This window comes from Acartia tonsa, chromosome 8 (assembly GCF_053477335.1).
Source record: "Acartia tonsa isolate MP-2025a chromosome 8, ASM5347733v1, whole genome shotgun sequence".
Taxonomy (NCBI): domain Eukaryota; kingdom Metazoa; phylum Arthropoda; class Copepoda; order Calanoida; family Acartiidae; genus Acartia; species Acartia tonsa.
In genome coordinates this window covers 42,218,995-42,231,346 of record NC_137267.1, presented here as the reverse complement: position 1 = coordinate 42,231,346, position 12,352 = coordinate 42,218,995, and the positions used below count along the sequence as shown (strand labels likewise).

The window sequence follows — 12,352 nt, the reverse complement described above, 5'->3', positions numbered from 1 at the left end:
CAATGTGCTGTTTATTTATTATATTATTTAATCTACAGAAGGGATATTTTTATGTATTATCATTGGGGATGTACATAATTTTATCGTCCATTGTCTTTTATTCTCTGAGTATCTAAATTATCATGAAATTCTGAATCTGACATAATGGTAATAAAAAATATCTGAAACCCCCCATAAAATTGAAATAGCTTCGCGCAATGATTTAAAGAACCCCCTTTTTTACAAATCAGATGAATATTTCAATTTAAAAAAATGTAAACGTGGGGTTTGTCCCTCCCCACCCATAATAAGAATTGAGACCATCTTAATCGCTTAATTCATACACATTAATTAAATATACACTTGTTGAATTATTCTTAATTAGATTTTTTTATATCCATTATAACCATGGAAATTTGATAAAAGTACATTACATATATTACTTTTTTTGGTCAATTAATTCTCAATAGATATTAAACTACAATATTACTTAATTATACCGAACACCAATCTTAATTAGCAATGTTAAATGTCTTAAACACTCACGTACTTTTCTTTTATGAATAGAGTCAAATGAAAACAACATAATATATATTTTTTTGTATTACATAATTATTAAAAAAATTCCGATTCAAATTCGCCAGTTTGGTACTAGTATCTTATTAGAAAAGGTAAAAAAGTCCCTTTTTATGATGTACAACGAAAAAGGACTAATATTTTCAAATATTCCATTAGGAAAGAACTGTCCATGGTAAATTTTACCTGAATATTTGAACTAGGTAAAATTTTACATGTACCAAAATTACAAAGATACAAATAAGGTCATTTTGCAAGATTTATATTATTATAAAAAGGGTAAAAGGACTGTGGTTTAAAAATTTTACATTTATCAACATCACAAAGATATGAGTAAAGTCCTTTTACATGATTTCCATTATTGTAAAAAGCGTAAACAGACTGTAATGTTCAAATTTTTAACAAGGAAAGGACTGTCCATGATAAATTTTACCTGAATATTTGTACTGGGTCAAATTTTACATGTACCAAAATCACAGATATTCGAGTAAAGTCCTTTTACATGATTTAAATAATTGTAAAAATCGTAAAAAGCTAAGTTTGATAAATATTATATAAGGAAAGGACTGTCCATTGTAATTTTACCTATGTGTCTGTACCAAGTCCTTTTTTACATGTACCAAAATCACAAAGATACGAGTAAAATCCTTTTACATAATCTATATTATTGTAAAAGGACTGCAATTTTCAAATTTTCTACAAGGAAAGGACTGTCCATGGTAAATTTTACCTGAATATTTGTACTAGGTCAAATTTTACATGTACCAAAATCACAAAGATACGAGTAAAGTCCTTTTACACGATTTAAATAATTGTAAAAATCGTTAAAAGCTAAGTTTGATAAATATTCTATAAGGAAAGGACTGTCCATTGTAATTTTACCTGAGGGTCTGTACTAGGATCAATTTTGCATATACTAAAATCACAAAGGAAAAGTAAAGTCTTTTTAATGATTTTTATTATTGTATAAAGTCAAAAAGTACTATGTTTGTCAAATTTTCTATAAGGAAAGGACTGTCCATGATAAATTTTACCTGAGGATCTGTACCAGGTCCCATTTTACATGTACCCACATCATGGTATAAAGGATAGGTAAAATATCTAGCTGCACAGTCCCAATAAGCATCAGAATATGCTTTAAACTAAAATGAATGAATAATTATTAATAAATGTGTTATCCCTGTTTCATTGAAATACTAGCGGCTGCACTCCTAGCATAAGGGGCTCTGTAAACAAAGGGGATGGAAAGAGTAAAAAGCCTTACACCATTCAAATACTAAAATCTAAAATAAATAGGCTAAAACCATCCCAAAACTTATTTGAACCTTTCCTAAAGCGGAGAATCAAATCGGTAAGCAGTTTTCAAAATCTTAAGCTACAGACAAAAAAAAACTTTAATTAGGATAATTGTCATCTTGATAGTATTTAAGAAAATTTTATAATAAATGTTATAAAATAGTAATAAACTGACAAACATTTTATGTTTTGTTTTCAGAAATAATATTTTTTTATGAAACAAATAATTTTACCTTTTTACAGAACTCTAAAGGTTTATCGTAGAATTTAGCACCAAATTGTCTGAAAAAATAATTATTTAACTTTTACGTTTTTTGGAAATGTAAAAATATCAAATTTTAAAATATTTTTCCCCCTAAATTTTATAATTCATTGGAAATAATGAGAAATTTTTTTTTTTTTACTACGCCCAACCCCTGCGGATGGCCTTAATTCTGCGGGGCCTTTATCGGCATTGCCATATCCCTTCAGTGCTATCCTTTACCCAATATAACCTAACCTAACCTAACCTCACATAAAGAAACAAACAAACAATGAGGTTTCTGTGCTCGTCAAAGCACTCTGAATGAAACTGCTAAATCTTTAGATATTAACACAAAAAATTATGAGAATATTCATAAGTTATACTTAATTTTTACCTGAAAAACTTAGAGTTTCCAAGTTGAAGTGAGAACTTGATTGCTTGTATCATTACTTCCATGTCCAGGGGATCAGAATAATAATTGGCGTTGATAATGGGGTTGTCCTTGTAATAAAATCAAGGATGACAACATCAATAAGTGGCGAAGCTCAAAAAATCACGGATTGGATGTTCAGAGGTCAGTCAAGAATTATTTGGAGAAACAATTTCGAAACCTTGCATAAGTTTTGATATTTAGATTTTTTAGCATGACTAAATGGCTTACGGACCAATTAAATTATATACTGGAATTGTATTAGTATATAGAATTTCAGTCGTCGATCTAGAATAGCAGCCGATAAGATTACATTTCAAATCGAAATGAAGTGACAGTTGTGATTGTTAACTTAGTTGGTATATAGAAAGAGGTTGATACATAATTCTTCAATTAAAAAGCAACATACCTTTGGGTTCTTGGATCTCAATCTGATATTACCCCTGAAAAATTTTTAAATGTTGATAATTAGGTTGCTAATATGCAAATCCTTTATTGCTCAGTGCGTTCATCCAATAGGAGGAGAGGGGGTAGATGGGGGAGGGGGGGGGGTCATTATTTTAGCCAGCTATACATTTCACTTTATTTGAGTACATCATAATCTATGAGATAATAAATTGATTTATTTACCTGCTTTTAGGATGTGTAATGACGGGAAGAATTGTAAAGCCTTCTTGTAAAGTCAAAGGCTGCCACTTTCTAGAATATATCAAGGATTTAAAGGGATAGGACAATGGCCGATAAATTGATGTTCAATTACATCCCTAAAGAATATACACAAAATTATCCCTTCTTTAGATTACAACTATTGATTGAAACGTTTCAACACTCAACTTGATAAACCAGCCAATCAAAATTTAATAAAAGTCCCAAAATTTTATTAAGCCCACGAATAAGAAAACGTAAAAATAAGACTTTGGTGACCAGTGTAATAAACAGTCCATTATCCCCTCTCTCTGAGAACATATATATATATATTTGTTGTAGAAGGCTTATCTTATCTGTACGTTAATTCGTTTGTTTGTTCATCTGTCTGTATTGTTTGTAAGTCTGTTTGTCTGTATGCACGGGTGTACATCTTACCCTTTGCCGGTCTGTTTGTTTGTCTTGTCTTGTCTATCTGTCTGTCTTTCTGTTTGTCTGTAAGTCTGACAGTACATACAGGTATCTATTTTGTTTTTGATATAACATTTAATACCATGATATGACAAAAATTTATCTAACTTAAAAGGGAATTTTTAGAAGTCAGAGATTTACATTATATTTTTTATTACTTTAATTTATTACCTAAACATTTGATCATCCATATTAATACTGTTTCTGTAAACCAATCCTCCATCAATTCCTGAGAAATACAAATAAGAGGTCAACTGAATTTAAGTTTCCGATTGTAAAGCTTTGTTAGCTAGTAGTAAATATTGAGATAGGATGAGGGTGCTATGTACACAATCGGAAACCCAAATTCAGTAGACCAAATAAGAATATGTGTATTAATTTTAAAGTTTAAGGAATTTCTAAGTAAAAGCAATTTTATTAAGTAACATAAAGTCTTCATCATGTTTTTGCTCAATTTTAACCCATCAGGGAGTAGGGGACAATGGGCTGTTTATTACACTAGTCCTAAAATTTTTATAATAACGTTTTCTTATTAGTGGACATAAAAACTTAAATGAATAATGATTGTATGGCACTTTAGGTTGAGTGTCCAAACGTTTCAACCACTAATTGTAATCTATAGAATGGTTTATATGATATATAATCCTTGACGATGTACATAAATTAATCGGTCATTGTCTTATCCCTATCCCTTTAAATTTCTGCTTTTGTTACATTTACATTCAGATTATTTAAATTATCTTAAGTTTAAATATGTTTTAATTCCAAAACATCAAAAAGCTCTTTATTTATACCTGGCGTAACTGAAATTAAGTTGAGTTGTACATCGGGCCATGAGGTGCTAGTATCTAATCCAGACCTAAATAATATAAAAAATGTTTATAGTTTAATGGGATCTACTGCAGTTCACGGTAAAATATTGCTGGTAAGTAATATTTCCAAAAATCTATGAATTTTAAAGGCTGCTAGCTGCCAAACCGCTGAACGTACAGATCATACCCACACACCATAAGAAGGCCTACAAATCATCTGGAATAGCCAAGATCCAATTATGCACAGGGTAAGCTTCACTCAAGAAAAAACGCGTAAAATAGGTCTTTTTCGCGCATTTCTCTGCACTGCGAGATAATTATGCATTATTGATTTATTGCTATTCCAGATGATTTGTAGGCCTTCTTATGCCGGTGTGCGGGCATGATCTGTACGTTCAGCCGTTTGGCAGCTAGCAGCCTTTAAAATTCATAGATTTTTGGAAATATTGCTTACCAGCAATATTTTACCGTGAACTGCAGTAGATCCGTTTAATGTTATCTACAGAGCTTTGCTTTTATTGATGTTGTTATCCTTGTATAAATAGCGAATACAGTTAAAACAAAAGATAACAAATAGTTCTGTCAAATTTTCAATAACAAAATATTAAATTTTAGCTATAGCTCTACTGCAGTCCTTTTTAGTCGGTTATAACGATTTGCGAAAATTAATTACGTAAAAACATTTCTTTTGGTATAAGTTAAGCTTAGCTGCATTCGCAATTTAGAAAAGCCATGGATTATTTATTCATATTTGTAGCCGTCGAAGAAATTTTGTTACCTGTAGATACCCATTCCTTCAAAACCAGAAACTGAACCCAAAGGACCTTCTCCTCTAGAAAAAAAAACAAGGTGGACAACATCCATATAAGAGAAGATCTAAATTTAGAAGGAAGGACAAACGAACAATAACTCTTGTAGAGTGTCAGAACTTAGAGTAGAACATTAATCTGTAAGTATAAACAAAATTGTACATAAACACGAAAAGAGCTAAACGTTTCGGACGTACGGACGGAACTTCCCTAAATTACAGAAGAGATTCGCTTTCAAAATACAGTTATTAATCATTAAAATTATACAGTAACTACGCATTGAAGGTGAACAATGGACATATCTTACTCTTTTTTGATTACAACAAAAGCAAAATAATTATGTTGGAGATTTTTCATTTCATTTCATAAAATTCATTTAGTTTTTTAAAGATTTGGTGCTTTTACACAAAGTGCCTGTTAACCACTGATACCCCCCCCCCCCTCCTTATATTTTCAATAATTTGAGGTGGGGTAGTTTTTAAAAGCGAAGCTTTTCTATAATTAGGGTCGGTCCGTCCGTACGTCCGTCCGTACGTCCGTAACGGATAGCTTTTTTCGTTAATTTAGGCATGTTAGAATTGTCCTATCGATTTCAAATTTTGCATGGTGATTCCTTTAATAGTTAGGTACGATTTAAAAAGCGTAGCTTTTCTATAATTAGGGTCGGTCCGTCCGTACGTCCGTAACGGATAGCTTTTTTCGTTAATTTAGGCATGTTAGAATTGTCCTATCGATTTCAAATTTTGCATGGTGATTCCTTTAATAGTTAGGTACGATTTAAAAAGCGTAGCAACTCAATAATCATTACCAAAATGTCCGTACGTCCATTTTAAACATGTTGATTTTTTTACTTTTTTTAACAACAAATTTTTATGTGATCTAATCATCTGATTGATCTGATTTTTGGTATATTGATTCCTGGGACAACAAAGTATAATGTAATCAGCGAAGCAACTCTATAATCAAGTCCTAAAAATGTAAGTATGTCAATAAATATTATCCTGAATCAAGCAGTTTTTCAACAAATTTACTTAAAATTTTGCTTTCACTCTTATACATTTATATTATGATTATTCAGTTCTGACACTATACAATTGTTAATGTCCGTTTGTCCTACCGTTTCATTGCTTCGCTTTTATGGATGTTGCCATCCCTGTTTTCCCATGACTCCAGGACCTATAGCTACAGTGCCCTGACCCTGCGGGGCTACCCAGTAGTCAACATAGTCTAACCTAAAGCAATAAAAAAATAAAGAAAAACTAACGTCCCACCCCCACTTTATTTTTATTTCAAAATAAGGGCGAGGGGGGGGGGCGCTGGGTGATGAACAAGGCACTTTGAGGGAAAACACCAACATTTTTTCTTACCTTATGTAAGCCAATAAATTCGCAGGATTTGCAAAAAGTCTAAAAAAAAATTTATTCATGAAATTACTAAATAAAGTAAAAATATAAATGTTTCATAACTGTTTTTTCAATCTTTTTTTCTCTCTCAAAAGAATAGATTTTTATTTTTACTTTTAATTTCAGTTTTTACTAATAAAAAATATATTAAATTATAAAAGAGGTACAAAATTTTATTCAATACTTACAATTTAAAAAATAAAAATCAAAGATGGATGACTGATTAAAGTAATAGAATAGAGGGGGCACGAGCTATATGAAACTCTAACTACGGAGTGGGGACACTGTGCCGACTTTCAATTAGATTTTTAAATATCCGCTATTAGCGTCAGAAATAATAAAACAGTAAATTCGTTACACAAGAATAGAAATAGTATGTTTTTTTTTTAAATTTTATAAATATGCAGTCTTTAATGTAAAAAACTGCATGAAAAATGTAATTAATTTGCATTAAATTAAAAATCTGCATTATTACATTGAAGTTAAAAATTAAACTTTAAATAAACAAGAATGAAACATTTACGAATATAAAAGATTATTTAAACCTATTGCAGTTCATGGTAAAATGTTCTTGTCAAAAAATCCATAAATCTGATTACTTTGGAGCTGCTAATGGCCAAACGGGAAGTATTTTTCTATGAAGCATTAAGATATGTTTTGCGACACTTTTTTTCTAAGTTCAATCTTAAATAGAAAAACAAAGTTTTGATACTCTAATAAATCTCTATTTTACGGATCCAATTTTTATCCTCGTTAGGTGTAAATAGAGAGAAACTGTATAGTTACACTTACATAAATATATTTCATAAAAAATATTTTTTTTTCAAAAACTTTTAAAAAGAAATAAGGACAAAAGGAACTTATGAAAATGGTTTATCTAATAGCGAAACTTTCTTGCAATTTGAAATGTTCTTCCATCTGTAAGAAACAGCTAATATTCAAGATAAACGGCTGATTTTTTTAGTTCCAAGTTTATCTACTTAGTTTACTTAATTTGTCGGCCATTCTTCTCTGGGAGGAAGGGAACTTTGGACTGTAAATTTAACTAGTGCCCAAAGCGTTTTAACCACGTTATCTTATTTGTTGGCTCAAAAACATTGGGTACTTTTATTGAATTTTGAGTGGATGATTTAAAACTTTTAGTGGACAATTTTTTAGCCAATATTCTTTATCTACAAAAGCGGTTATTTTGTTTATAATTATTGAGAAGCAGCCGAGTAAATCACAACACATTCAAAACAATCCGAACGGACATAAAGACACAACAACATTTGGAGGTACAGAGTAGTTTTACTTAAAAATCATTATACAGGTATTTATAAAATGCGCAAATATTCTACAAAGGTTAATGTATTTAGGAACTAGGATGACAGCATCCATAAATAGCAGAGCACACAAACACCATGGGGGGACAAACGCACAAAGTAAATATGAAGCATATGTTCAGTGGTTATAAAAAAGTAGGAGAAAAAAATATGGGAATAAGAGAATACAAAGGGAAATAAAGAAACCTTCACCATTAGAGTAAAACACTAGAGGGAGAAAGGGTTAAATAGCTTTATCTCCCCATCGCAACCGTCTTGTTCAACCTTTCTATTGGGTCATTGAAAATCAACCAATGGTGTAGCTTATATTAACACAGCCAAGTAGCAGAAAAATATTTAGAAGCAGACGAAAGAGGTTTTTGAAAAATAAAGGGAGGTAGTTGTCTGTATATAAATCTATACTATAGATCTGTTCCTTCACCTATTTACAATTTTTTTAAAGTCTTTTGTAGCATGACTATTAGACTGACGGACTAAATAAGTTGTATACTTAATGCTCTCTTTGTTAAGGTATATCTTTACACACAAGTGCCAGCTGTTTATCTCAAAGAGCAGTCGAGAAAATTACATTTCTCAAAGTGAATCATATATTAGCTTCTCTTCTAAAATAATTGTACCTTAAAGGATTGAAAGAGACAGGTTTTGTTAGTAGGAATACTAGTTCACCTGCAAAAAGTATATTTTTTCAATTGGAATGAATAATAGGAGATAAAAAATATTTATTGTTAAAGTATTTGGAGGTGAAATTATCATATAATTAAGCATTGCCCTATTCCCATTTGACACTAAACTAATAAAAAAGTAATTATTTTATTTTAAATCAAACACTTTACTTTAGTCAAAAACGAACAAATTCAAAGTTGGAAATATATTTTCTTGTAAATTGTTCTAACAAGTTAAAGATACATTTAGTTTTTGTGCGCCATTCCGTATAAAATTCTGCGGGGCTTGTTAAATACCAAGTTTTCTTATGAATTTGATTTCTGCAATCGTGATTCCTGGTATGATAAGGCGCACAATCTTATCTACTAGCGGCCTGACCTTTTCCATCTAGGGCTCTGTGTTTTAATTGGGATGCAAAAATGGGTCAGAAAAATAGCTAAAACCAACCCAATACTTAAATTTTAAAAAAAATGGTCAAACACAATCACAGGACGTAAGTGAAGCTTTCCTAAGATAGAGTATTCAATGGGTTAGTAACGGACAAATTTTTTTTTACAATAGGATAAGACTTTTAATTTCAATTTTACCATGAACTTTTATTTTTATAAGAAAATCTACTCTATAACAAGGGTATGTTAGTACGTCCGACGTGTTACTCACCTATGCCTACATGGCTCTGCATATTGTCTCCTACAGGTAGGTTTACATGGGTCTGAAAATAACATTTGTTTAATTGCTCAGCTGCTTTATAATTCACTTTGTCCATCAGTCCGCCTGTAACGAGAAGAGGGAAATATGATTTTCTCGGCTTCTATTTAAGATAGACTGCCTAAATAATCCTAGATGGAGTAAAAAAGGAAAGTCAAGACATTAAAATTAATCCTTTTATCCCCCCCCCCCCCCCTACACTTATTATACATATATACTTACATGTATACCAAGATAGTTAAGATGTTGTGCATTCCCTATACCAGAAAGCATCAGTATTTTGGGGGTGTCTACACTCTACACCCCCATACTTAATATAAAATATACTTACATGTATATCAAGTGAGTTAAGATGTTGGGTGTTTCCTATACCAGAGAGCATCAGTATTTTAGGGGTGCCTACACCCCCATACTTAATATATAATATACTTACATGTATAACAAGAGAGTTAAGATGTTGTGCATTCCCTATACCAGAAAGCATCAGTATTTTGGGGGTGTCTACACTCTACACCCCCATACTTAATATAAAATATACTTACATGTATATCAAGTGAGTTAAGATGTTGGGTGTTTCCTATACCAGAGAGCATCAGTATTTTGGGGGTGCCTACACCCCCATACTTAATATATAATATACTTACATGTATACCAAGTGAGTTAAGATGTTGTGTATTCCCTATACCAGAGAGCATCAGTATTCTGGTGGTGTCTACACCCCCATACTTAATATTTATACTTACATGTATACCAAGAGAGTTAAGTTGTTGTGTATTCCCTATACCAGAGAGCATCAGTATTTTAGGGGTGTCTACACCCCCATACTTAATATTTATACTTACATGTATACCAAGGGAGTTAAGATGTTGGGTATTCCCTACACCAGAGAGCATCAGTATTTTAGGGGTGTCTACACCTCCATACTTAATATTTATATTTACATGTATACCAAGTGAGTTAAGATGTTAGGTATTCCCTATACCAGAGAGCATCAGTATTCTGGTGGTGTCTACACCACCATACTTAATATATAATATACTTACATGTATACCAAGAGAGTTAAGATGTTGGGTATTCCCTATAACAGAAAGCATCAGTATTTTGGGGGTGTCTACACCCCTATACTTAATATTTATACTTACATGTATACCAAGTGAGTTAAGATGTTGAGTATTCCCTATACCAGAGAGCATCAGTATTTAGGGGGTGTCTACACCCCCATACTTAATATATAATATACTTACATGTATACCAAGTGAGTTAAGATGTTGTGTATTCCCTATACCAGAGAGCATCAGTATTCTGGTGGTGTCTACACCCCCATACTTAATATTTATACTTACATGTATACCAAGAGAGTTAAGTTGTTGTGTATTCCCTATACCAGAGAGCATCAGTATTTTAGGGGTGTCTACACCCCCATACTTAATATTTATACTTACATGTATACCAAGGGAGTTAAGATGTTGGGTATTCCCTACACCAGAGAGCATCAGTATTTTAGGGGTGTCTACACCTCCATACTTAATATTTATATTTACATGTATACCAAGTGAGTTAAGATGTTAGGTATTCCCTATATCAGAGAGCATCAGTATTCTGGTGGTGTCTACACCCCTTTACTTAATATATAATATACTTACATGTATACCAAGAGAGTTAAGATGTTGTGTATTCCCTATACCAGAGAGCATCAGTATTTTGGGGGTGTCTACACCCCCTTACTTAATATATAATATACTTATATGTATACCAAGAGAGTTAAGATGTTGTGTATTCCCTATACCAGAGAGCATCAGTATTCTGGTGGTGTCTACACCTCCATACTTAATATTTATACTTACATGTATACCAAGTGAGTTAAGATGTTAGGTATTCCCTATACCAGAGAGCATCAGTATTTTAGGGTTGCCTACACCCTCATACTTAATATATAATATACTTACATGTATACCAAGAGAGTTAAGATAAGACTGCCTATGTAAGCCTAAATGGAGTAAAAAAGGAAAGTCGAAACATTAAAATTTATCCTTTTACCCCCCCCCCCCACCCCCCTACACTTATACTTACATGTATACCAAGAAATTTAAGATGTTGGGTATTCCCTATACCGGAGAGCATCAGTATTTTGGGGGTGCCTACACCACCATACTTAATATATAATATACTTACATGTATACCAAGAGAGTTAAGATGTTGTGTATTCCCTATACCAGAGAGCATCAGTATTTTAGGGGTGCCTACACCCCCATACTTAATATATAATATACTTACATGTATACCAAGAGAGTTAAGATGTTGGGTACTCCCTATACCAGAAAGCATCAGTATTTTGGGGGTGTCTACACCCCCATACTTAATATATAATATACTTACATGTATAACAAGAGAGTTAAGATGTTGGGTATTCCCTATACCAGAGAGCATCAGTATTTTGAAGGTGTCTACACCCCCATACTTAACATTAATACTTACATGTATACCAAGTGAGTTAAAGTGTTCACGAAGCTGGAATTAAGTTGATATATGTCACTGATTAATGTTTTTTAAGATTACTTTTTAGAGAATTAAGTCTTAAATACTTCCCATTTAAAAATAAATCAAACTTTAAAAAAACGAATTTATTCCCTTGAAAACATCGTTGTATTTTGTGTTTTATTATACATATCTAAAAACCTATCAAAATCGACAAATAACAATCTTTTAGTTGAAGTTTACTTGCAAATTTATAGTAAAATAAAAGCTTTTGTTACATACCGTATTAAACTAACCAAAAAATGTTGAAATTGTTATCTACGGATAGATTTAAAATTTTCTTCCGATGGTCACAGAAATAAAGCCATATATGGTAATGAATATCACTGATAATGGTACCTGGATTTTCATTTTTTCCTTTATTTAAAAATTTATATGAATATCTAATTCTACATATCTACATGGCTTTAGATATGTGACGTTAAAAATCATTTAAAATCAGTTAATTGCTTTGTA

At 31.6% G+C, this 12,352-nt stretch overlaps 1 protein-coding gene across 1 annotated transcript in view; it reads right to left on the bottom strand.

Annotated features, from left to right (window-relative positions):
- The window catches only part of LOC145326999 (glucose dehydrogenase [FAD, quinone]-like), a 45,220-nt gene that overhangs the window by 1,261 nt on the left and 31,607 nt on the right, over positions 1-12,352 (bottom strand). The window contains exons 16-26 of the mRNA XM_080170473.1: positions 9,314-9,365; positions 8,608-8,656; positions 6,630-6,668; positions 5,232-5,285; positions 4,436-4,500; positions 3,813-3,870; positions 3,156-3,224; positions 2,935-2,968; positions 2,490-2,596; positions 2,085-2,133; positions 1,590-1,697 (exon numbers count right to left, since the gene is read on the bottom strand). Of these exons, the coding sequence (XP_080026599.1) occupies positions 1,590-1,697; positions 2,085-2,133; positions 2,490-2,596; positions 2,935-2,968; positions 3,156-3,224; positions 3,813-3,870; positions 4,436-4,500; positions 5,232-5,285; positions 6,630-6,668; positions 8,608-8,656; positions 9,314-9,365 (684 nt within the window). The remainder of the gene's footprint in view (positions 1-1,589; positions 1,698-2,084; positions 2,134-2,489; positions 2,597-2,934; positions 2,969-3,155; positions 3,225-3,812; positions 3,871-4,435; positions 4,501-5,231; positions 5,286-6,629; positions 6,669-8,607; positions 8,657-9,313; positions 9,366-12,352) is intronic.